This window comes from Periplaneta americana, chromosome 1 (genome assembly GCF_040183065.1).
Source record: "Periplaneta americana isolate PAMFEO1 chromosome 1, P.americana_PAMFEO1_priV1, whole genome shotgun sequence".
NCBI lineage: Eukaryota > Metazoa > Arthropoda > Insecta > Blattodea > Blattidae > Periplaneta > Periplaneta americana.
Window position 1 is genome coordinate 53,037,873 of NC_091117.1, and position 25,446 is coordinate 53,063,318.

At 35.4% G+C, this 25,446-nt stretch overlaps 2 protein-coding genes across 2 annotated transcripts in view; both read right to left on the bottom strand.

Annotated features, from left to right (window-relative positions):
- Positions 1–19,777, bottom strand: part of LOC138694581 (hyaluronidase A-like) — an 83,648-nt gene extending 63,871 nt beyond the window's left edge. The window contains exon 1 of the mRNA XM_069818874.1: positions 19,676–19,777. Within this exon, the coding sequence (XP_069674975.1) occupies positions 19,676–19,749 (74 nt within the window). The 5' untranslated portion in view covers positions 19,750–19,777. The remainder of the gene's footprint in view (positions 1–19,675) is intronic.
- Positions 2,448–16,733, bottom strand: LOC138708784 (uncharacterized). Its single transcript, XM_069838965.1, has 4 exons — positions 16,618–16,733; positions 14,040–15,700; positions 12,377–13,412; positions 2,448–3,072 (listed from the first exon to the last, which is right to left on the bottom strand). Exons 1-4 carry the CDS (start codon positions 16,731–16,733, stop codon positions 2,448–2,450), a joined length of 3,438 nt encoding a protein of 1,145 aa, XP_069695066.1.
- Positions 19,778–25,446: the final 5,669 nt, after the last annotated feature.

Consider the following 25,446-nt stretch of genomic DNA (forward strand, 5'->3'; position numbering starts at 1 on the left):
AAAAGTCTAAGTAGCCTATATGATTATGTCTCGTGATCAGAATATTGTACGAAATGGAACTATAAAAGTTGGAGATTTATCCTCCGAAGTGGAAAAATTCAGGTATCTTGGAGCAACAGTAACAAATATAAATGACACTCGGGAGGAAATGAAACGCAGAATAAATATAGGAAATTCCTGTTATTATTCGGTTGAGAAGCTTTTGTCATCTAGTCTGCTGTCAAAAAATCTGAAAGTTAGAATTTATAAAACAGTTATATTACCGGTTGTTCTGTATGGCTGTGAAACTTGGACTCTCACTTTGAGAGAGGAACAGAGATTGAGGGTTTTTGAGAACAAGGTTCTTAGGAAAATATTTGGGGCTAAAAGGGATGAAGTTACAGGAGAATGGAGAAAATTACACAACGCAGAGCTGCACGCATTATATCCTTCACCTGACATAATTAGGAACATTAAATCCAGACGTATGAGATGGGCAGGGCATGTAGCACGTATGGACGAATCCAGAAATGCATATAGAGTGTTAGTTGGGAGGTCAGAGGGGAAAAGACCTTTGGGAAGGCCGAGACGTAGATGGGAAGATAATATTAAAATGGATTTGAGGGAGGTGGGATATGATGATAGAGACTGGATTAATCTTGCTCAGGATAGGGACCAATGGCGGGCTTACGTGAGGGCGGCAATGAACCTCCGGCTTCCTTAAAAGCCAGTAAGTAAGTAAGTAAGTTTTCACCATTCTCATATTTAAAAGGTACTTCCCCTTCATACGTTTGTAGTATTCTCTCAAATAAGTTAGGAGAAATTACCTTAAGATAAAGTGATCTTTCCTGTGTGTTGAGCTGTACCATGTCCAACTGATCTGCTGTTATCTTTAACTGTTGTTGTATCCATCTGTGCAGTTCCATTGCTGTAGGTCTCGTTGCCGTTGTCTCTAATTGAACCTTGATGGAGTTGACACGACGAAAGGTCGTCATTCTTGTTGAAATTCACTTAAAGCACAACTATTTATATTAATTAGATGTATATTGTCTGTTATTAATGTACCTTATTTGACCGCACTATGTTACTTACACTGTAAATAATAAGAAACTTTACGTGCGCGTAATCAATCAGTTCTCGTCACAGTACACAAGCCGGATCGGAAACACACGACCTTCCTCTACCGTGGTCAGAACCACACTGACCTTTCGTAACTACGCAGATGATACAATGTTTATTATTATTATTATTATTATTATTATTATTATTACTATTATTAAAATTTAACTATTCTCTTAACAACGTCTGTATTATTAGGAAAAATTCTATTAAAGATCTTGGTGTACTACTCGATTCTAAATTATACTTTCACGATCATGTTCAATATATTTATAATCATTCAATAAGAATGCTTGGTTTAATAAGGTCTATAACTTATTCTTTTTCTACTCCAGAGTCACTATTAATTATATACCTTACTTTGGTTCGATCTAAACTTGAATATGCATCTGTAGCCTGGAATTCCAATGCTTCGACAGATTCGGTTAAATTGGAAAATATTCAAAGAAAATTTATTTCCTTATGTGCTTTTCGATTTATACCCAATTCCTCTGACTTTAACTATGAGATTACCTGTAAATATTTTAACTGTTGTAGCCTTTATTCTAGACTTCAAAATCTTCATTATCAATTTCTTTGCAAAGTTATCAATGGTGATATTGATTGTGAGTCTATCATAAACAACATCAGCCTTCGTATTCCTACAAAAGGTTTAAGATTTCAAAAAAAAATTTATAACAGAAATTCTAAAACACTTTCTCCAGTCTGTAGATGCATAAAATATGCCAATTTGCATGGGCACAAATTATATCCTTTTAAGGTATAGTTTCTTTTTGATTATTAGTATTTACTGTTTTTGTTATCTATTTTATTTATGTATGTTTTTGTTTATTTAAGATATTATTTATTTGTTTTTGCACCTTTGTAACTTCTGTTTGTGTATTGTGCTGAACTATAATTGGCCTCTGGCTGTTGTTCAGCACACAAATATTAATAATAATAATAAATAAATAAACTATTATTATTATTATTATTATTATTGTTTAGTCAACTGTCCGAAGACAGATTACAACCTCATAAGTGACACCTATAAAGACTCACTCTTGAGGCAACTAAGTCTGGATATAGGCTAATGGGGTAGGATGACCAGTTCCTTTTCAACTCCATTTTATACATCGCTGACTAACGACACATTTCACTAATTAGAATTCAGATGTATAGGCCTACAAACAATAAAATTGTTTTTCTTCAGACACATATCGTCAAGTGAGATGTACTGCCTGATAATACAGAGTGGGTGGGAAGTAACTCCCTATTGTAATATGGTTATAAATCTGTTAATATTTATTCTATTTGACTGGAACAAATTTTGCTTTGTAGTTTAACATGGTAGGAGTCTATGGATTAACTTAAAACTCCACATATGCTCCAGCATTTTCCACTAATGTTCTTAACCGGCGAGGGATACTTTCAATTGACTTGTGCAGGAATTCCTGTGGTATGTTATTGAGGACTTGGCGTAGACGATCTTCCAGTTCATCCAAAGTTCGTGGTTTGGTGCGATAAACTTCTTCCTTCGCCCAACCCCACAAAAAGAAGTCGCACGGGGTGAGGTCGGGACTCCGTGCTGGCCACTCATGCGGACCACGGCGACCCAACCAACGTCCTGGGAAATGTCGGTCTAACCAGTCACGGACGTTGAGTGCAAAATGTGGTGGGGCTCCATCTTGCATCCAAATTAGGTCATTGATATTATACCAGGTGGAAACAATTGGCCAAACTTCATCTTCCAACATGGCTAGGTACCGTTCAGAGTTCATGGTGTCTCGAAGAATGAACGGACCCGCAAGTTTGTTGGATGTAATGCCACACCAAACTGTGACCTTAGGGCGGCTTTGAGACTTTTCAACTGTTGCCCCTGGATCATGCTGTGCCCAGTAGTGACAATTGTGACGGTTCACAAACCAATACGAAAAATTGCTTCGTCGCTCCAAATGATATTCTCGAACAACTGGGGCCAGTCTCCATACCAACCTAGCATAAGTTCACCATATTCCATTCGATGGTCACAATCTTCCGGCGATAGCTGTTGACAGTAATGTGGCTTCCATGGCCGGAAATTTAATTCTTTTTCCAGCACAGTTCTGATTGTGTGTCGGGAGAGACCACTTTCACGACTGGCTTGTCGTGTTGATTTTTGTGGACTTCTGGTGAACATTTCCTCAACCCTTCGCACATTTTCGTCTGACCTCGATGTTGAGGGACGGCCACTTCTCCGAATATCCGCCACAGATCCTGTGGTCATCAGTTTAGCATGACAGTTCTTGATTGTCTTTGGATCCAGTGTACTTATCAGCCAGAAATTGTAAATGTATTCCTTCTTTAAATTTTACTTACCTAATTATTTATTTACTTATATTTATTTATTTATTTATTTGTTTGTTTATTTATTTATTTATTTATTTATTTATTTATTTATTTATTTATTTATTTATTTATGAATTTTAATATAATATAATATGTTTATTTGATGTCGAAAACTTGAATTTTAAATGTTTTAAAACAAGGTTGTATTTGTTAGTTGTAAATGCATATCTTACTGACGAATTTTTAAATATGAAGCTTAAAAATATGTAGTAATATTGTTATGTAGTTATTTAAGTTTTTATACCCGCATTTAAGTTTGACACTATCTATTGCCTGTATGGAGCTCAATGACAATAAATATATTACTTTACATTTATTTACCTTGCTTGTTAATTTATTAATTTGCTTATTGTTTACTTGTTTATTTATTATATTCTTCTTTATTTACATATTTATTTATTCGTTTGTCTATTGATTGATTTATTTATTTATTTATTTATTTATTTATTTATTATTCAACCAATCATTTATTCATTCATTCATTCGTTCATTCGTACATTCATTGAATCATTTATTCATTCGTTAATTAATCAATTCATTTATTCATTTATTTATTCATACATTCAATAATCCATTCATTTATAGATCTATATATTTATTAATTACTACATTCGTTTATTACAATGAATACAAGAGAATTAAAGTGAAAAAAATCTGAACAAATGTGAAGTGGAATGAGAGAGAAATTGCAAGTGTAATTAAGTGAATTAGATATTTCATGTTTTTCAATGTTATGGGTTGGGAGTAGTATCAGGGGTACTATAACTGTAGGAGTATTAAAGAAATAAATGTAGGGAAAGAGGCAATAAAATAGGAAATTTAGGAGTGAAGCGAAGAAAATGGGATCAATACGTAAATAATCAGAGGATTGGAAAAAAAAGTGATGTAAGTGTTGTAAAATAGAGTAAACGGAAAAGTCAGCAAGTAATGTAGGAGAAAATAGCTGGAAAACAATGATTAAGAGTAGGTAGGATTTGAGGGTAGAGAAGAAAATAAATAAATAACGCAAATTATTAAGGAAGGAATATGCAATATTTAATAGGTGAGCGAGAAGTGGAAGGGAGACAGTCTAGGTAGAAGGGAGAGAATAGAAGAGGATAGAGAGGGAAGGACATAGAGCAATTCAGTTACAATAGAACATTAGAAAGTAATCAAGAAATACTCGGCAAAGAATACATTAATAGAAAAGAGTTGCATGTATTAAAGGGATGGTGGATCGAAAAACAGAAATGTGATGGTCCACCATAACTGTGAATTGGAAACTTGACTGACAAATAAATACAATATTACAATATTACATTCGTTTATTGCGACCTGATTTCCTTGATCCTTCCGACGATGCTATAACCGAGTTCAAGTGTACTTCAGCTTCAACTTTTCTATACTGAAATAATCACGAAGCAGGCATTGCAAATAAAGTAGGACATCACACTGAAAATGGTCAAAAATGCATGCCGTAAGCAAGATTGGAACCCACGACTGTCGTTCCAACGTAGCATCTTAGCCGTTGACATATTATTTTAGTTTGTACTGATAAATATGCAATCGTTTCTAAGCGGAAGTATTTTATTGAACGACGTCTTCAACTCCAGATGTTATTCTGTGTTATAATTTAACACAGACGAGAAATGGACGACAAAGTTCACCTGGATCCCTATATCAGGGACAAGGTTCTTTTATGTGTCGTATATCTACGGCAAGGGATCACAACTTTACTTTCCTCCATAGTAAGGATTTTATTGTCTTTTAAAATCTAACGCCCCCGGTCGGGTTTGAACCGGCGAACATAGAGTCTAGCGGCTAGCATCGAAGTAAATAATGTTAACAGTGCATAGAAAAATCAACTGATAGTACGCTGACATGGGGAAAATTTGGAAATTCAAGCACGCAAAATAGCCGCAGATTGACCATACCAACAATCATTCATCACCATTTATTATCTCGCTGTCGCGCTTGAGGAACACCCTACCCAGTGACATTAGAGACTGTCGGAATTTAACAGTATTCGAAAATAGACTGAGTAAGCATTATCTTACTAAGTGGAAGTACAAAGCGGTAAACTGAAAATTTTATCTTTATGTAGGTCTAAATGTTTCTAAAATGTTACTGTTTCGTTTCTCCTTAAATTAATTCGTACAATCTGCTACTTACTTATTTCTTTATGTTTAGTTATTTCTTTTAATCATTAAATACGTATATTACGCTATTAATACGTAAACTAGTACTTCTTTGTGTCTATTATGATTTTGTATCTGTACTTTGCAGCTTTTTTTTTGTACTTTTTGTTTCTTTTTTTTTTTTATTTTCTTCACTCTGCATTTTTTGTTTTGTAACTCTTGTGGTGTGGTAGAGAAACCCTGTCGACCTAACTTCACAATATTAAATAAATAAATAAATTTAAGAATAAGTAAATAATACATAAATACAAAATTATCAACAGAAGAATAAATTTTAAGAATACACAGAGATGAAATTTGAATTGTTTAACGATTTCAGCTAGATATTTAAAAAATTGTAAACATATCATGCTGCATATAAATTGCCTTTATACAAAATTTAATCTCATTTAGTCGAAAATATTATGAACTAGTCGTACCCGTGCGCTCCGCTGCACTTGTTAGAAATAAATATAAAATAATTAGATAATTAAAATAGGACATCTGGTCCAGGAAATATTCGTGTTTGATAGAAGTACAAATCGTTTAATATGTCACTTAATTTAAATTGTATTTAAGTAATTAAAATGCGATCATTTTGGTCCAGAGACCACTCATTTAGTGAAATGATAAATACTTTAACATGTTTATTAATTGTTATTATATGCGAATAACTAAAATATGATCATTTGGTTCAGAGAACATCCGTTTTTGGTGCAAGGATAAATCTTTTAGCATTTTTCTAAATTAGTCTTGAATGCATCCTTTAATAAATCACTCCAAATTAATAGAGTTGATTGTGTACGAAGATAATTTAATTATGTTAACCTTACTGTGCATCTTTTTTCTTTGTTAAGTTTATTTTATTCATTCCTTAACATCTGTGGTCATGTCGCGTATTTAGAATGTGTGGGTATAACAGTAGGCCGTTTTTACTCTTGTTGAGTTCCTGTTTCTATTGTATGTTGTAGATGGCTTGTGTTCATGTAACTGATTATAGACTTTGATTAATTTTTTTTGGTATTGGTAATTGAGGCGGTGATGAATCATGGCATGTATTTTTCCAATCCGGCATTTGGCTTTATGACTAAAAGAAATCATGAAAACCCCCAGTCAGATTGATAGGCCACGGGGTTTAAACCCGGGACTTCCCGAATGCGTGTCTCAAACGCTACCGTCTGAGCCAACTCGCACGGTTGTATATCATTGTTTATGCAAATAAAAAAAATGAGGTACACTACATAAATATTATTTTAAGAAACACAGGAAACGAATATGGGTAAATTATGAGCGCAGAAAAGCCATTTCCTGACACGTTTTAAAATAACTCAGCTCCAGTGAGCTCTATGGTAAAATGCTTATTTATTATGAGCTGAATTTTTGGTCAAGTAAAAATACTCATCTTTACGACAAAACCTCTTAACTATTATGTTCTGTGAACAAAAAGAAACTTAAGTGTATAAAATTAGAGTATTTTATGTGGACAAAATAAAGTTACAATAATCAAGTTATACAATATTTCGACAGAATATCAAGTTTTCTGTGCGTAAAGATCTATTTTCATCTTACTTCAGTCCTTATATGTAACATTACACCCATCTAGAGAAACTACAAATTAATATATTAATAGGCCTATTCATAAACGTCAAGGTCGCCTCAAAGAGACGGAATCATTTGTTTTTATTTCATTATAGCCATCGTTATCGTTCCTGCAATAACTCCTATGTGACATATCGATTTTCAGATTTTTGCTCTATTAACTTAAATAGTGATACAGCAAATAATACAATCTATTATATTATATTTCTTTCTTTCTTTCGAAAATGTAAGAATTCACGATGTCCTATGTACCACTGCCATAGAATGAATAAATCTGTTTTTCTTCCTACTGAAAACTTTTATGTTTTGCATATAGGCGTTACGGAACAACGACGCTATAATCTGAGGTGGCGGTGGAAATGTATTGTATTGTTATTTTCGAACTCTTGTATATCCTTAAATATCAGTCCTATCAAAATTTTGCCTGGAATAAAACTTATCGGAAATCATTTTTAAAGAAACGTTTGTTATGTAACATTTTTCACAAAAATCAATAATAAGCGATATATTTCAGTTTATTTAATTCAGGCCCCCTTATAACTCCCCTTTTAAATAAAGTATTTTGAATGTCATATAGCCTAAAATCTAAGCTACAACAAACGCAATTTATATTCCAATTTTCGTCGAAATCCGTTCGGCCATTATCGCGTGAAAAAGTAACAAACATCCAGACAGACAGACACACAAATAAAAATTTTTCAAAAGCGATTTTCGGCCTCAGGATGATTAAATATACATGTTAACACCAATTATTTTTGGAAAAGCGAAAATTACCAGAAAATTTTCTGTTACAGATTTATTATTAGTATACATTGTTAAAATTCTTGTAAATTAAGATTGTTTTGAAAAATCACTATTCCTCCTACAAATTTCGACGTTTATATCTGAAATATGCTGCACATGTTTCAAACTCCTTGAAACATAACTCGCTATTTACTTTTTTCAGATTATTCTGCAACAGCTAAGAAAATTTAATTTTATATAATCAAACATAAAAACAGGTAAAAACTGTGGTGTCTAGAAAAAAATATATATATATTTCCCCCAAAAAACCTCGAGATTAAGGCTAGGGCTCCACTAGCTGTGTTTGACGGCTAATGTGAGCTGCATTCTACTGCCTAGATTTGTACTGCAAGAAGGTGGCTCTACTTAATGTAAATTTTCTGCGTGTGAAAGCCGTAGTCTACTGCTCCGCTCTTGCTCTGGCCCGGCTCCACTCCTGTTGTTCAGCTGAAAACAGCGTTGTGATGTTCTTTGTGTACTACAAGATCAAGCAAAAATTGCAGTGAAAATGAGCACACTATTTATCAAGGTGATTGCATGTTTTCTAGTGGTTCGCCGTCGTCGAAGATTGCAACAAAGAAAATATATATATTTTTAGTAGGTCATTTTACGACGCTTTATCAACATCTCAGGTTATTTAGCGGCTGAATGAGATGGTGATAATGCCGGTGAAATGAGTCCAGAGTTCAGCACCTAAAGTCACCCAGCATTTGCTCAAATTGGGTTGAGAGATAACCCCGGATAAAACCTCAACAAGGTAACTTGCCCCGACCGGCAATCGAACCCGGGCCACCTGGTTCCGCGGCCAGACGCTCTAGCCGTTACTCCACAGGTGTGGACCATCCAATATTAAGTAACAGAAAACATGAAGGCATGTTTGCCGCAATTCATCACAAACTTAGGGAATATCCAGCTAAATTCTTTTAGTTCTACCGGATGTAGGAATTTTGTTCTAAGCATACGAAGTAATTATTCTGTATGGTTGTGAATCTTGGACTCTCACTTTGAGAGAAGAACAGAGATTAAGGGTGTTTGAGAATAAGGTTCTTAGGAAAATATTTGGGGCTAAGAGGAATGAAATTACAGGAGAATGGAGAAAGTTGCACAACGCAGAACTGCACGCATTGTATTCTTCACCTGACATAAATAGGAGATTATAGGAACAGACGTTTGAGATGGGCAGGGCATGTAGCACGTATGGGCGAATCCAGAAATGCATATAGAATGTTAGTTGGAAGACCGGAAGGAAGAAGACCTTTGTGGACGCCGAGACATAGATGGGAGGATAATATTAAAATGGATTTGAGGAGGTGGGATATGATGATAGAGACTGGATTAATCTTGCACAGGATAGGGACCGATGGCGGGCTTATGTGAGGGCGGCAATGAACCTGCAGATTTTTTAAAAGCCATTTGTAAGTAAATACGTAAGCATACCAAGTAATAATGCTCATACATAGGGGGTGTTTCGCCTCATGGAGAATTGGACAGACGTTCGAAAAAGGAGCACGACACATCTAATCAAATCAGAGCTGAAAACTGCAGTCGACTTTAACGATTACGTGAGAAAAATCTGTCTCAAAATACTCGTAATTTAAGCCTAGCTGGCGAAGTGTAGAATAAAGTTGTTTTAGTAGCTAACTGAACGGATTATTTGTCAATTTTATATTCGAAATTTTGTCGATTCCTTAATCTCCCGTATTTTCTTCAAAACAAGTTGGCAACCCAAATTTGCAGTACGGGATATTTCTCAGTTTCAATAATTTATTTCCTCACTATCAAGCTCCATTTTACAAATTGCAAACAATCAATCAACAACACTATTGTGACACACCTACAAGCACTGCGAAACGTAGACTGTTTTACTACAGCTGACTACTACGGCCAGTGGAGCCAGGCTTCGGCGACAGATAACGGCACGAAAATGGAACATGTTCTATTCCTCCGGCAGTAGACCTTGGCACTACCGCCGTAATTCTGTTAGGCGCAGTGAAATACTGCCCATATAGCCACCTAGATTGTTTTGCGTGTATTCCATTTTCAGGCAGTAGTCTGCAGATCACAACAGCTGTCAAATACAGCTAGTGGAGCCCTAGCCTTAAGGGTAAGTTCTGATAACAAGTTTTGTTAATCAAACCTTTAAGAAGACCTACAATCAATTATGCACATAATAGGAGGAGGAGCATTTTTAGTGAATAGTAGTAGTAGTTTATTGACATTTCTGGCTTTGAGCCAGAGGCCGTTTTAGGGTCTTATACGCGCAGGATGCCCTCTCCAGACATTGTACATAAAGAACATATAAATATATTTACACATATGAAACCATAGACAAATAAATAGAAAGACCCCCAACTCAATGCATTACCTTCGACACGCTATTGACACGACGTCGAGACACTTGGCGGCAAAACATCGGAACTACATCTCGTTACACATAGCGGCAGAATGCCGAACTAACATCCCATGTTACACGTCCCGATCGGTATTACAGGTATCCGTTATGCCAACATTGGAGCCCGATCGGTACTGCAGATACCTATTATACCAACACATACTAGTATTTTTCATATCGCCAAAGGAGTGTGTAATGGTTTATCAGTTTAAATAACATGTTTAACCACAATATTTATATCACATTATTGTTTTAACATGTGAATATAAATATAATGGTTGAACATGAAACTGAAAAACCATTAACACACTCCCTCTTTTAACACCGTCATTTAACCCTTTTATTAAATTAATTTATCAAAGTTGACTAATAAAAGTTTTTTCATCTTCTAGATAAAATATGTAATTGAGATACTGGATGCGAATAGGATAGGATACTTCTCTCCAAAACACCTTAAGCACTATTTTTAAATAATGTTATGCATCATGTATTGGAAGATAAAAACAAAGATTGAGTATGGAATATTGACTTCGAAGTTATTATTGGTCAGTTATATAATTATAATTCGCTCTTAATTTTTTTATGTCAAACATTAGCTTAAAAATAGTCATAAGATGTTTTGCTGTGACATAGTACAACGCACGTTCATAAACATTTATAAAACACCACTTTATTTGTTTTACACCGTCAGAGCTGAACATCTATTTTTAAAACTGTCATTAGTTTAATATATGGATATTAAAAATCTAAGTAATCAATAATCAATAATCACCATTGATAAAGAATACAAAGAAAACTATTTATCTACAATAGACATAAAATCAACTTAGACTTTCAATAATAACACCATTAAGAGATACAATTTTTTTTTTTTTCATTCCCTGATGTATAGTTGATTCAAAACATTGAACATATTAGAAAAAGTGCAATACAATTTATTAGCGATAAGTCGATACTTCGCAACATTTCCTAATTTTGAGCTTTGATACTGAGAGTGTTTGATTTGGTTGTGGCCCCGTTCCTCAAAATATTGTACCATATTTACTCTTTTCTTAGCTGATGTTATACAACCAGCATTCCATTATAAGAAGTTTAGTTGCTTCTGTACCATTAAAGTAGTCCCGGGCCGGAGATCCGACTGAGGGACTATTTTGCTGCATAGAATTGGAATATATCAGTCCCCTAACTGTCCAGTGTGCAACTCAAACCAAGAAATGGATTTGGAACACCTCAAAATCTGTGCTTCAGTGGCTGACCATGACAATAATTTTGAAAAATATTGGAGTGCAAGAGATGAAATGACTTTATTGTCAAATGCCTGGCATTAGAAAACAACATATCTACTCTCTAAAAATTCTACATAATGCACCCAAATCTGGTGAAAATGCTCCCCAGTTCGTCGTCAACAACGCAAAGATTTTGAGGAAAGAAAAAAATTGATGAGAATCAATGTTATTTTGAGAGATATGACATCCCATCACGTTATGTTTTTTAATCAGTTCACTGACAAGTTCTCTGTAATCTTCTGATTTGTGATTCCTTTTAACTAGTGTAGTAAAATTCAAAGTTAACTAATCACAAATGCAACAAAAATTTTATGCAAATTATACAATATTTCGAGGTATTCCATGTTGAATCTTGCGTACATTACTTTTAACACTTGGATATAATTAAGAACACATTAAAGCAATAACCAGAGGACACAATACATCTACATATGCCGATCACATAACCAATGCTAACCATACATACAATAACATAAATACAGACATGGAAATCCTACACATACAACCCAAGAACCAAAAACTAAACACACTAGAACAATACGAAATATACAAACACACCCCGATCAAATAGAAGTTACAGCGTTGTTCAATTCATACACAGTTCAGAATCAGGTACAGCTTACACATGTTGCCAAATTTTAACCTTACTCTTATCCTGCCTTTTAGTTCGGAGGTGCCTATTGTTCCTATTGAACCTTCGACACCACCAAGGGATTGAAATGGCACATATGCCCTTAATAATGCCATTGGTTATGGGTACTTCATGATCCACACATTTTCCCCTAATCCAAGTAAAATCAACATTTTCCTTGATAGCACCTGCAACACGCTTACACACCCCAGGATAGTGAGCAATTTCTGGCATCAAATTTTCTAAAAGAGTTGCTCCAGCTCCAACTGCCTTACATAATTCTTCAGTGGGGTATGAAAGGCGGTTGGTATCTGAATGCTCTTGAAGAGAAATTCCTGAATGAAAGTACTGCACTGATTCTGTTGTGAGGCAAGCTTTACAGTGAATGCAGGTGTTACCGTTAAGAAATCTTCTGGCTATATACCCAGAGACATAGGCAACAGAGTCAGATATTACCCCCTCATACGGGACATCGTGAGTAGGAGGCACCTCCTCAATGGTAGAGCTGGGTTCCTGACCACTAGGAGGTTCTGGCTCTGCATCTAGAAAACAACGCAGCTTGTTCAGCCAGTCGCCAGGTTCATCCTCCTGCTCACAATTACCACCTTTCAGCGCCTTGAAAGCGAGGCCATTAACAATGGCTGTTTTCAAGGCAGCCTGAAACTGAACCACTGTTGGGTTATTATTAGAACCGCAATTAGCTCTAATACAACCAAACAAGTGTTCCAGCGGATCTTGATTGAGTGACCTTGTCTGCAGGTATCTGAATCCCTTCTCCTTTAAACTAAACCAAAGATGCTTCACACCACGTACAGAGGCAAGCCAGCCATCCTGTGAACGTGGTCGAAGAATCTTAGATTTGGTTGTTGGAGAAGTAGTTTCACTTCTCACAGCCGAAGACTTCTTCAGAAACTGCCAACTATCTACTTCTTTAATGGCACAATCCCAAAAAGCAAGATGGCGGTTCTCTTTCTTGGCATGTATAAAACGTTTCAATCCATCTGGACCTTGCTCACAGGCTGATGAGGCATTAAGGCTGTCAAATAACTTATCTATGTAAGATACCATATGAGCTGTTGCCTCTGCTCCGGGTATTAAACCTGAAAACAAAGAACATATGTCTAAGTAACTAAGGCAAACATTGATCTATTAAAGTCATATTGTAATTATAATTGTAATTGTAATTGTAAGTCATATTAAAGTCATATTATTAGTCCTACTTTTCACGTGCGATATTATTCTTTTCTAGTGTTAATATTATATTATATAATTCCATTGCCGCTGTAATTATATTTTAGTTCCTATTTTATTTTACTTATTTATTTATATTATGATTTTTTATTTTAATATTATATCTGAACTGCGACCGAGCACGAGCGCTGCTCATTCGGTCTCAAATTTTGTTAATACTACTGTATCTTCTTTTTATATTGCTTGTATTATTTTATTTGTATTTCTCTTTGTTTGTTTTGTAATCATATTTATTTATTCTGTATATTTGAATTTAAATAAAATTAAAAATTAAAATTATATGGATTTTCTATTATAACATGCTATTAACTATGACAGAAGTAGGATAAGAACTTACATGAGCATAAGATTTAAGTTACAATTAGATTTCAGTATTCGTCTAATAAAATGTTCTCATATGCAATACGACAGCAAGTAATAAATAACATTGAAACGTAATTATATTTTGTTAATTTGAAATTGAATATGATACTCACCTTTAACAGCCTGTGCATGAAGGTTTGCTGCCATTTTGTTGCTCATCACTTGGGCAGCAAGGGATACTTTCATTTTCTTGAAAGCGTTAGGGTCCAGATGGTCGTTCGTTATTTCGTACAATGCCTGGTAAGGTTCTTTCCTATCAAGCTTGACAGCTTCCCGGATATGATCCCAAGAAGCTGTCAAGACACGCAGTGTCCCATTACTATTCTTTACATTTAACTGCACATCATGCTTGTAAAGCATGTTACGAGTGCACTTCAAGAGGTGGGGTGGATCATAGATAGTCACCACTTCTTGATTATTAAATGTAAAGAATGGTTTCTCAAAAGAAGCCCCCAAATCCTGTAGGGCTCTTACATTATTGCCACCCATGTCACAAACAGTGGTAACAATAATCAACCCAGCTTCCCTACAGGCTTGGAGAACTTCTCTCAAGAGCATCGCCAAGGAACTCCCACACATCCCACCACGATGGAAGTAATATCCCACAGGCTGTTTCCACTTTCGCCGCAGACCCTTGGCCATGAACACCAAGACTTGGTTGGCTACTTTCTTACTGGGTTGTGCACAACCACTCAGGTCTTCATAACCAAGGATTCTGTCTGATCGGGGGTCATATTGTATATGTTCCATAATGGCCATATCATCGAACATGAGAGAACATATACGATCAGGCGGCGCAAGTTCTGAAACAGACTTTGCAAGAGACTCAAAAATCTGACTGTTAATTCCAGTTGCAAATGGAACACGGTTCAGCAGATTCATGAGGGTACTCTTGCAGGGAAGGGTGAATATGGATCTGAGGAAGGTATAACATTTTGGGGATCGTTTATAGATGGATAATGCCATGCATTTTTCTTCAGTCGACCATCTATGACCCTTTGGCGCCCGTTGTGAATGGCCCGCTTGTGAAGCTAAGAGCTTAGCGGCTGTCAAAGACATTGACTTTGAAAGTGCCCCAACAACAGAACTGTGCCCATTTTTCATATCATTACTTAAGCGTTTCAAAGCCAATGTCTTTTTTCTATACTTCTTTTGTAGTCTTTGTAAGTCTACCACTTTATCTTTCAAACGGCCGAAAAGGAATTTCTTTCTGGGTGTCAACTGACTTATCCTTGATACATTAATTTTGGAAAGTACCAAACTCCTTCGCTTTCTCTTAGCTATAGGTGTTGTTGCAAAACTGTCAACTGCAATATCTGCAACAACACTGTCACTCATGGAACCATAACTCTCCAGCGGGGTAGCCAAACAATCAGAGTTTGATTCAGAAAAATGACTGACATCAGGACTGGGTGCAAACAACTGGATAGGTTGGAATGGTTTTGGAGTTGAGGTAGCAGGTAGAGCGGGATCTGGTGGGGAAGGGGATGGAGGAGGTAGATCAGATGGTGAAATGAATGACGCGGTTAGGTTAGGTGGTGAAGTGGACAAAGTAGGTAGGACTAGTGATGTAGGACTGGATGGTAGTTCAAAGGATGGTGTGATGTCTGTAGTTCCCGAGTAGAGATACCAAGCGTCTCTTGATGGAATGGCCCCTCTTAGTAAGCTGTACCTGAAGGGATCCTTGAACTGGTTTTTGTGGAAATGTTTCTCACAAAGATAGGCCCTTTTTTTAGCGAACTGGTTTTCGGCCACATCAGCCCATATCTGGTACCTGTAACAATCAAGGTTCTGTTATTAGTTTCGAAAAATAACGCAAACCAGAGTTGGTACTAATTTAAGTCATTGAATTAATCATGACGTAAATGAAATAATTTCCATTATTTCCATCATATAATTTCATTACTTAAATCACAGGTTCAAATTATATGCAGCTAACATGGTTGAGATGAGAACAACTTTTTAAAGAAGAAAATATAAACGTCTTTACATATGGCTGGCTATTCTGCTCACTTCTTAAATCTATTCCTAAGAGAGACAACAGAACACATGGCGCAAGTAGTCAAGTAGGATCTACTTTCGGAATTACAACCAAATTCAAGTATGGTATAATGCTGGGGGCTGAAACGAATAGCTGTAGCTCTTAACAATATTCAAAGTAACAGTTGCACAAATGCTATATTGGTTATGTATTTATTTAAAAAAAAAACACAGTGAAAAGCTCTTCTCATAAATTTATTGCAATAACATTAGTTCATGTAAATTGGATATTAATACTTTTCTATAGAATAACAATTTAACTTCGAATGATATCTTACCCAAGTCTAAGCTAATATAATTAAGTGTAAATTATTAGTGATGTAACTGTTTGTGTATTTTAAATTAAGCCTATGTGTTAACATAACAAAGACAGATTTTAATATAATGTTATTAGTACTTAAAATATCATATTCAGAAACATAATAGCATGAAAGAATTAATGCATAAATGTACTTCAAATTAATTACATTGGGAGGCAAAAAGTAATTTAAAGAAACAAATCTGATTTCAACGGAAAATCTCATTTAAATATAAGAATCACTACAGTTTACCAAATAGGCCCAAAGGCTATAAATGATTGAAGCTTATGTCTAACGTCAATAAAAAGTATTATTATTATTATTAACGCCATTATTACTTCTATTTCCTTACCTTTTACGCTGTGCTGCATTACTTGGCACTGGAAATCGGAATAGCCATGTCTTCCCATCACTGCCAGATTTCTGGCAATAAACTGCAGCACATTTACGGCGTAAAAGGTCTGCCATCTGCTTTCAATTAACTGAAACAAACAAGAAGTAGACTAGTATAATTTAATGCATTAATGATACATTTCATAAAACAATAATTACAGGAAATTGGCTAAACTAGCGCAGAGGTAGTTCCCTTCGTCCTCCGCTTATACACCTTGCATATACGAATCTCTGACAGGTTAGGTCTGGTTAGTTGAGGCTATTGTTATGTATTGTATATAGATCAACTCCATCCTCACAAAAAATTCCTTATTAATTCAATGTTTTTCGCTTTCAAAATCGCCAGAACTACCTGTACGCTAATTACCACTGGTAACACGAAACTTTTTTTTATCAAATTATTTAAGTAACGGTACTACTGCAAACTGTAAATTCAAATTTTCTAAATATCTGGTTTCCGGGAATAATATATTCATTCAATTCAGATTCTATCTCAAGAATTTTAAGACGTCTGAATAACCTAACCCAACTGTATATAAAAAAAAAAATGAGATATTCCTTCAACTCAGGATGTGTATTAACTCGATTGGCTTACCTCTCAGTCTCTTCGTGATATTGTATTTAGGCCTACAGAATCTTGAAATTCGGCACACGAGAAGCAGTTCATTCACCACGTGGTCTAGGTGAACTGAAATAAAGAGGAAGGGTAGTGTCACGCATTAATATCTGAAAAAGTACATTACATTTTTTAAAACAATTAAACGATCTCAGTATATCACATGTTTAAGAAATGATGAACATTTAAAAATTAGATAGGTAATTCTAGTAAACTCAAACCTAATTCTTTCTTACCTTTGCCGTTGCGAATTACTCCTTCTCGCAAAAACCACTATAAAAAAAACTTTGGTCACTGCAAAACCCACTCGTGAACCTGGGTCCACGTAGAAATTTTTTAAATACTTAATTTTATTTTAAATCTTTGCTTCGAACTCACTTCGATATAACAACTCTATTTATTTGTCTATGATAACAACAGTCGTTCAAAATGTCGTCCTTTTTTTCCAGATCCACACGAAACAGAGCTGCCAACATCCACACATTGATCAACTGAACAAATATGACTATATTAGAAATAGAAATATCGAATTTATCGCTGCTTTGTCTCCGACGAAAGATGAAAATCGGCTATACAAAAATTATATAATATAAAAATAATAACAATAATATTTTCCGTGTTATAAAACTGACACATCCTGTAAATAATGGATATCTGTTAAAAAACTGTCATATTGGCAAAACTTATAACCAAAGAACTTTCGAAACCAAAGACCTTGTGTTACCCTAGATCATACAAATTCTGTGATTGAAATACAGCTAGCGCTGTCCTGACCACATGCGGCAAACTAAGGAACATCTATGAGCATCCAACTTCTCTCATTTGAGTTAAACCCCCCTGTATGAAACTATTTCTGGCATAAGTGCCAGTAGGTGTGTGAGTGCAGTGATTGGTTTTTCTTTCTTTTTTTTTAATCATTTACTTTTTTTATTTTTTATTTTACTTTACTTTATTTTTATTTTATTTTATTTTTTATTTTGGTGCAGGCGTAATTTGTTAATTTGCGATGCTTAAGGAATGGTGAACGGGACAAGAGTTCGGGGTAAAAGATATCAGTTGGTAGACAGCATTAAGGTATTATATGGGGAGATTAAGAGGAAAGTAAGAAATTGGGAAGGATGGGAAATGCTGGGTTTGCAGTTAAAGACCTGCTCTTGGGCAGAATACACTGTACATACATACATGCATACTTTTTTTTTTAGATTTCTAAATTTCCCCTTCCGGTGCCAGAAGCGTCTGAATCGTTATGAAGACTTTCATGGTGTAGTGTTATTTTATTGATCTGCCTCTCTGTTGCTGTCGTGTGTCCTCTCAGACAGTATTCAAATTTCCAACATGTGTTTGCGGTTTTGTCTGTGTGTTTTAGTTTGGTGGTTGAGGCTGGTGGTAGTTGTAGAGGAGTTTCTCCAGTGTTGTTCTGTTTGTGTTCGGCGGATTTGCGAAGATGTGTTGTGTATATACGCGATTTACTGCCGAATGTGTGTATTTCCTGTTTATGTTGTTTAGGTGCGTGAAGAGTGGCTTTGTTTTTGTCGTAGTGTAAACTGTGTTGTTTCTGGTGCATCTGTGCAGGTGGAAGATTTGGCGGAGAATTCTTCTTTCGCGTGCTTCAAATTTCGTTTGGGTCGTTGGAGGGGCTTGTATGAGGAAAATGGAGGGATGTATGCATAGGGATCTAACCAATGCTTTCTATAGGTGGAGGAGTGTTTCGGTTATACAGCCGGGTCGATTGATGCCACTTAGGTAGCTTATTGATCTGGTGGCTGCCTTATATTTCCTCTAGGCTTCTTTAGCTACTTCGGTCCAGGAGAGTTTGGAGGTGAGGGGTATTCCTAGATATGTGAGATTCCGCTGGAGTGGAAGTTGAGTGTTGGCTATTATTTTTAGTGAAGCAATATGTAAGAACAACGTAAATGGAGAAAATTGAGTTTAAAGATTTAAAGGACCACCCAAAGCCACCAAAGCATCGCGTCGTCCGAAACAGCTGATTGAAGGGGCTTAACTGCATGAAAATTTGTGGAGAGGTTTTCTGAATCATATACATTTTTTAATGCTAAAAATCTATTATTTTTCAACAACAGTGACAAAATTTCATCTCAGTCTAACCTTCAAAGTGAGACAAATGACCCACTGGCTTGGATCTCACACAGCTTTTCAGTGAGACTCGAAAGCCCTTACCAGAACGTGAGAGCAGCCTTTGTCTTTCATATATTTTTCCTCCGCTCTCCCAAATTCCTTCCTTAATATTCATTCCTTGACAGGAATTCGAACAAAAAAATTACATTAATAAAAGCCATTAACGCCGTGAATACGCGGCAACATGAATGACACTTCACTGAAGCAGGTACCCTATACACGACAGAGTGACAGCGCAACAATGAAAGAGCACGTGATGGGTTACCTGGATTTCGTAGCCGCCATGCCCACCAGCAGCAGCAGTAGCAGTAGCAGCGGCAACTCACACCACTGTCTCATGTCTGAGCGCGCACTGAGGTGACAGGCGCCTCTCACACGCTTATATCAGACTGTCACTTGCTGCGGGCAACAGCGGCACACGGGACACCATTCTCCGACTGAGCATTGCGATCGATTCAAGTATTTAATCAGTTAACTAACGGCAATTAGCAGAGTGCTGCACGGGTGAGCGAAGAAACAGTTCCCAAGAAGCTAAATCGTCGCAGAATTGGAGGTAAAAAACAATGTGGGAAACAGCGAAAGAAATAGATTAATTAATTTATTTATTAATTAATTAAGGGTAATGCATTGATCGATTGATTGATCAATTGGATTGGATTGAATTAATTAATTAAATGGGATTGAATTGATTGATTTATCGATTAGTTTGATTGAATGGGACTGAATTGATTGATTGAACGATTTGATTGATTCATTGATCGATTGGATTGGTTGATTGAATTTAAAAATGAATGGGATTGCGTTGACTGATTGATCGATTTGATTGATTGATTTATCGATTGAAGTGATTCATTGACTTTATGATTAATTAATGAGATTGAATTAGTTGATTTATAAATTGGATTGATTGATTGATTGGTTGGTTGATCGATTGATTGATTGATTGATCGATCGATCGATCGATTGATTGATTGATTGATTGATTGATTGATTGATTGATTGGTTGGTTGGTTGGTTGATTGAATGAATGAATGAATAAATGAATGAATGAATGATTTATTAATTAATCAATTAGTATTTGTTAACTACGAATGGGTTTTCAGATGGTGGCAGTTACAGATAATAAAAAAGTAAACGTAACAATAAAAATAGGCTACAAATCTAAAGTCTTACCAAACATACATAATGCACACATATCTAAATACTTTGCAAGTGTGAATAGAGAACTTTGCTGACGTGGCGCATATTTTAAGAAACAATCCCGGCGTTTGTCTGGAGTGACTGAGGGAGACCATGAAAACATTCAGTCAGGATACTCAGTATCGGGAGATCGAAATCCAGACCTGATTTCATGACACTGTCTTTAGGACCCTATTTCATAAAGCTGACAAGTTATACAATTATGACAATTCTACAAATATGTCAGAATGTGGAAGCATTTGTTTTCTGACAATTCTTACCTGCTTTGGCAAATACAATTTGTGAATAGTCAACAGCGTTTCATAAACATGACAATGATAAATGAAGTACGTGTAAATATGCAAGATCGATAGCAAATTATTTCTTCTTATTCAATTTTATATTTTTTATGAAAGTAATCGACATGAGACGAGTTGATCGGATAATCTATGAGTATAATGCACGCCATTATTGAATTGTTAAAATTAGTAACCACCGTTAGAAATTCAATTATGAACAGAGAGAAAATTACAATTAATTCTAAATTTGATTAGGAAAGCAACGACATTCTTGTTGAAAAGTGCAGGCTCATTTTAAAAAGAAGCATCAAGGATCCATCCACAAGTCCATCAATTCTTGGCAAATTGGCTGCTCTCATGAAGAGCTGTGGAATGATTTCAATAAGCTATATGGATTATGCTTATGTCGATGTATTTAAGGCTCTGTCAAAATTAATATTAATATCTTAAAAAAAAGAAAGAGAACAAGCTGTTGCTTTGAATAATAATAATAATAATAATAATAATAATAATAATGATTTATTTAACCTGGCAGAGTTAAGGTCATAGGGCCTTCTCTAACACTCAACCAGGAGTAAAACTGCGTTACAAAAAACACTACAAATTTGCAAAGTACACTACAATTTTACACACAAAACTGAATAAGATGATAATAATATTGAATATTGATAATAATATTGAATAATATTGATAATAATATTTGAATAACCAATTAGAAAAAATTTCAATTCATTTTTCAGATAAAGATGCAATCAAAGGTTCTAGAATGTACTAATTTAGCATCACATATTATGCGGTCGGGAAGTGTAGAGCTCGATAACGCGTGTTTCTTATTCAGAATGCAGCTGATATCTTGCTACCGAAATAATTTTGAAAAAACAATGTCATCAGCTACAGATTTGGCAAAGAGCTGGAGCATTACATCACAATTTGAGAATAAAAGAATTCGAAAAGTGAAAAAACGTTTTGATGAATTGTGTCGGAACGAGCGGTAGTAGATCCAAAGAACCACTGTTTTTAGTGACTGCTTGAACAGTATTGTAGCCGAATTAAAAAACAGTTTTGAGGGTGGGTATAGGCTAACGTTAACCATTTCTTCAAAATTATTTCCCCAAAATTTCTAAATTCTGCTTCAGACGAGAGATTCACACTGCAGCAGTGGTTCTTCAAAATGAATATGAGAAAGTTTTATCCAGCCCCAGACCAGGTAATAGGTTTCAGAAACGCTCTGAAAAAAGAAATAGCCTTATTAACCTCTGTAGCTGACTTAACAAAACTATTAGTAATAGAAAATTCAATCGTAGCTGGTAACGTTCCGGACTTATGCACGGCATTTTATCTATTTCTAACTATTCCGCTTAGTGTTTCTTCGGCCGAACGATCATTTTGTAGCTAAAACTTATGAAGATCTATAATTTAAATATTTAGGCATTATTATTGACTAACATTTAAAATGGGACAAGCATATCTCCTTTCTGTGTAACAGATTGTATAAAACAATCCACAAATTTTCCATTCTACGCTCTTATTTACCTGTTTATGTTCTGCGTACTGTGTACTTAGCTCTGTTTCAATCAATAATTCAGTATGGTATTTTAGGTTGGGGAGGAATGGCAAAATCGACTCTCCGTCCTTTAAATTTTCTCCAAAAAAGAATTATCAAAATTTGTCTATATAAACCTTTTGATTACCCAACAAAATGAATTTTTCAGGAATTTGGCGTATCAAATCTAGAACAAATTTATAAACAAACATTGCTGATTTACTTCCATAAAAACCACAATAAATTTAAATTTGATCCTCATGAATACCATACGAGACAAAACTACAGCTTCTTTCTAAATACTCCCAAATGCCACACAACTGCTGGATTAAAACACAGCAAAAATTTTGGACCCAAAATATATAATACATTAATTAGAGCTTACCCTGAGCTAAGTACACTTAACACACAGAGATTTAAGAAACAAATCAAATTAATTATTTAATTGTTTAAGCTAATTGAGTTAAAAATTGATACTCTAATATTCATGTACTTTTGTATTTTCTGTTTGTATATAGACCCTGATATTACATGCTATATGTATTTTACCACTTATTAATGTTCTTGTGCTCAATGAACTCTCTTAATTTTGTGATATATTTTGTATAACTGATCTGAACTGCGCCCGAGCACGAGCTTCTGCTCTTTCGGGCTGCAATGCCAAATGTAGCTCAAGTGTATAGTATTAAATAAATATTATTATTATTATTATTATTATTATTATTATTATTATTATATGCGGAATTCTATCATCCAAGACAGACTTAGTGAACTCAGCCTCCTCAGTATCGAATGTGAAAGGGCTAGATCCTTTCATGTCGGTGAAATCGTCAATATCTTCGCATCACAGAAAGCACGCGCATGGTCCAGTTTCACTAGAGTTCAATGTGAGTACAGTAAAGTTTTAACTTATAAGTACAACAAACAGCAGATAGACGTATATGCTTATTGCTAGGCTACCCGACTACTTAATTTCAATCACTAGAGTATATATTAATATTTTGTTTTTTAATAAAATTTTTAATAATTATTATTATTATTTTAATAATCTTTCAATAATGAACGATTAACCCCTTTGTTCTTATAGTGTGTAAATATATTGTATTAAAGTGAACTTCTACCTGTTGTAATATTTAGGTATGTTATTGGTTATTGTTGGTTTTAATAGGTTATACACTTTACTTTAGGGGTCCCGAAATTTTATTTTTGCAGGCGGGCCCTATCACATTCGTTACGCCCCTGCATGGCCTACTTCAAGGTTAAATCACAAAATATAAAGATAAACGAGATAGCAGTCATTTCTAAATAGAATAACGCATTCCACTTGGCAAGTAACATTCAATGCATGTCTACGCATTAATTCATCATGCAATTAATGTTAACAACTTCTGGAGTGAAGTGGACATTTTTGTGTGATGACTAATGAGTAGCCAGGGCCAGTCAGATCGTTCATTAAGCCTATTAGTAGTCTAGGTCTAAATAATAATATTAATATCCCTCTCTTCCTGCTAGAAATACCATACCATACCATACCATATGACCTCATCGTCATATTGATTTTTTTCTTCGGTTTTACAGTAAAATCAAAGAGTTATACAATTAGCTACTTACTACTTATTTATGATTTTTAGAGAACCAGGAGGTTCATTCCTGCCCTCACATAAGCCCGCCATCGGTCCCTATTCTGAGCAAGTTTAATCCAGTCTCTACCATCATATCATACCTTCCACTGCCACCGGGTATATACCCATTTGCAGTGTGAATAAATACATACATACATACATACATACATACATACATACATACAAATCCATTTTAATATTATCCTCCCATCTACATCTCGGCCTCCCCAAAGGTATTTTTCGCTCCGGTCTCCCAACTCTATTACTTACAGGGATATTAAAAGAATAGATGATATTGCACTGAAAGAAGACGCTGCACAACTTCCATGGCACATGATCTGGACATTACGAACTGTAGACGAGAAAGTAGACTTATTCAATACGTTAATATTTCAACTTTATGACAAACACGCACCATTAAAGACCAAACGTACCAGAAAGACCCCAGCCCCTTGGATGACGACTGAAATACGTAGCCTGATGTCCGAACGCGACTTAGCCTATAGGAAATACACCCGCAATAAAAACGACGAATATTTTAACTTATATAAACACCTAAGAAACAGAACGACTCAACTAATAAGAAACGCTAAACTCAAATACTCCTACAAACTTATAGAGCCCAACACAACCCCTTCCGAGTTATGGAAAAATCTAAAGGTTATTGGACTTGGAAGGGCTAGTGAACAAGCAGACATACCCATCCCACTTGACCGATTGAACGAACACTTTGTAAAGGACCCGACCTTAAACAACACAACGAAACAAGACACAGTTTTGCCTGACTCAGCTCCCCCAACTCGAGACAAATTCTATTTTACTGACGTCACTCCTATTGACGTAATGAAAGCCATCCGACGCATCAAGACGAAAGCTCAAGGGCCAGACAACATTAGCATATTACTTATACAGAAAATACAAGACATAGTAATACCTACAATTGCACACATATTCAATAGTTCCTTAATCACTTCAACTTTCCCTAAAATATGGAAGCAAGCTTTCGTTCTTCCTCTTCCAAAAGTCAAAGTTCCCACCGACCCGAACGACTATAGACCAATCAGTATCCTGCCAGCCATATCAAAAGCACTGGAAAGAATCGTACACAGACAAATTACTAACTACATGAACGAACACAAACTATTCGACAAGTATCAGTCAGGTTTCAGAGCTGGACACAACACAAGCACTGCTCTACTTAAAGTGACAGAAGACATTCGTGAAGCAATCGACTCTAATAAAGTAACAATACTAACACTTCTTGACCTTAGCAAAGCTTTCAACTCTGTAAATTTTGACATGCTCACCCATAAATTGAGAAATCTGCATTTGTCAGAGACTGCTGTGAGTTGGTTCGAATCCTACTTACGGGAAAGACAACAATGTGTTGTAT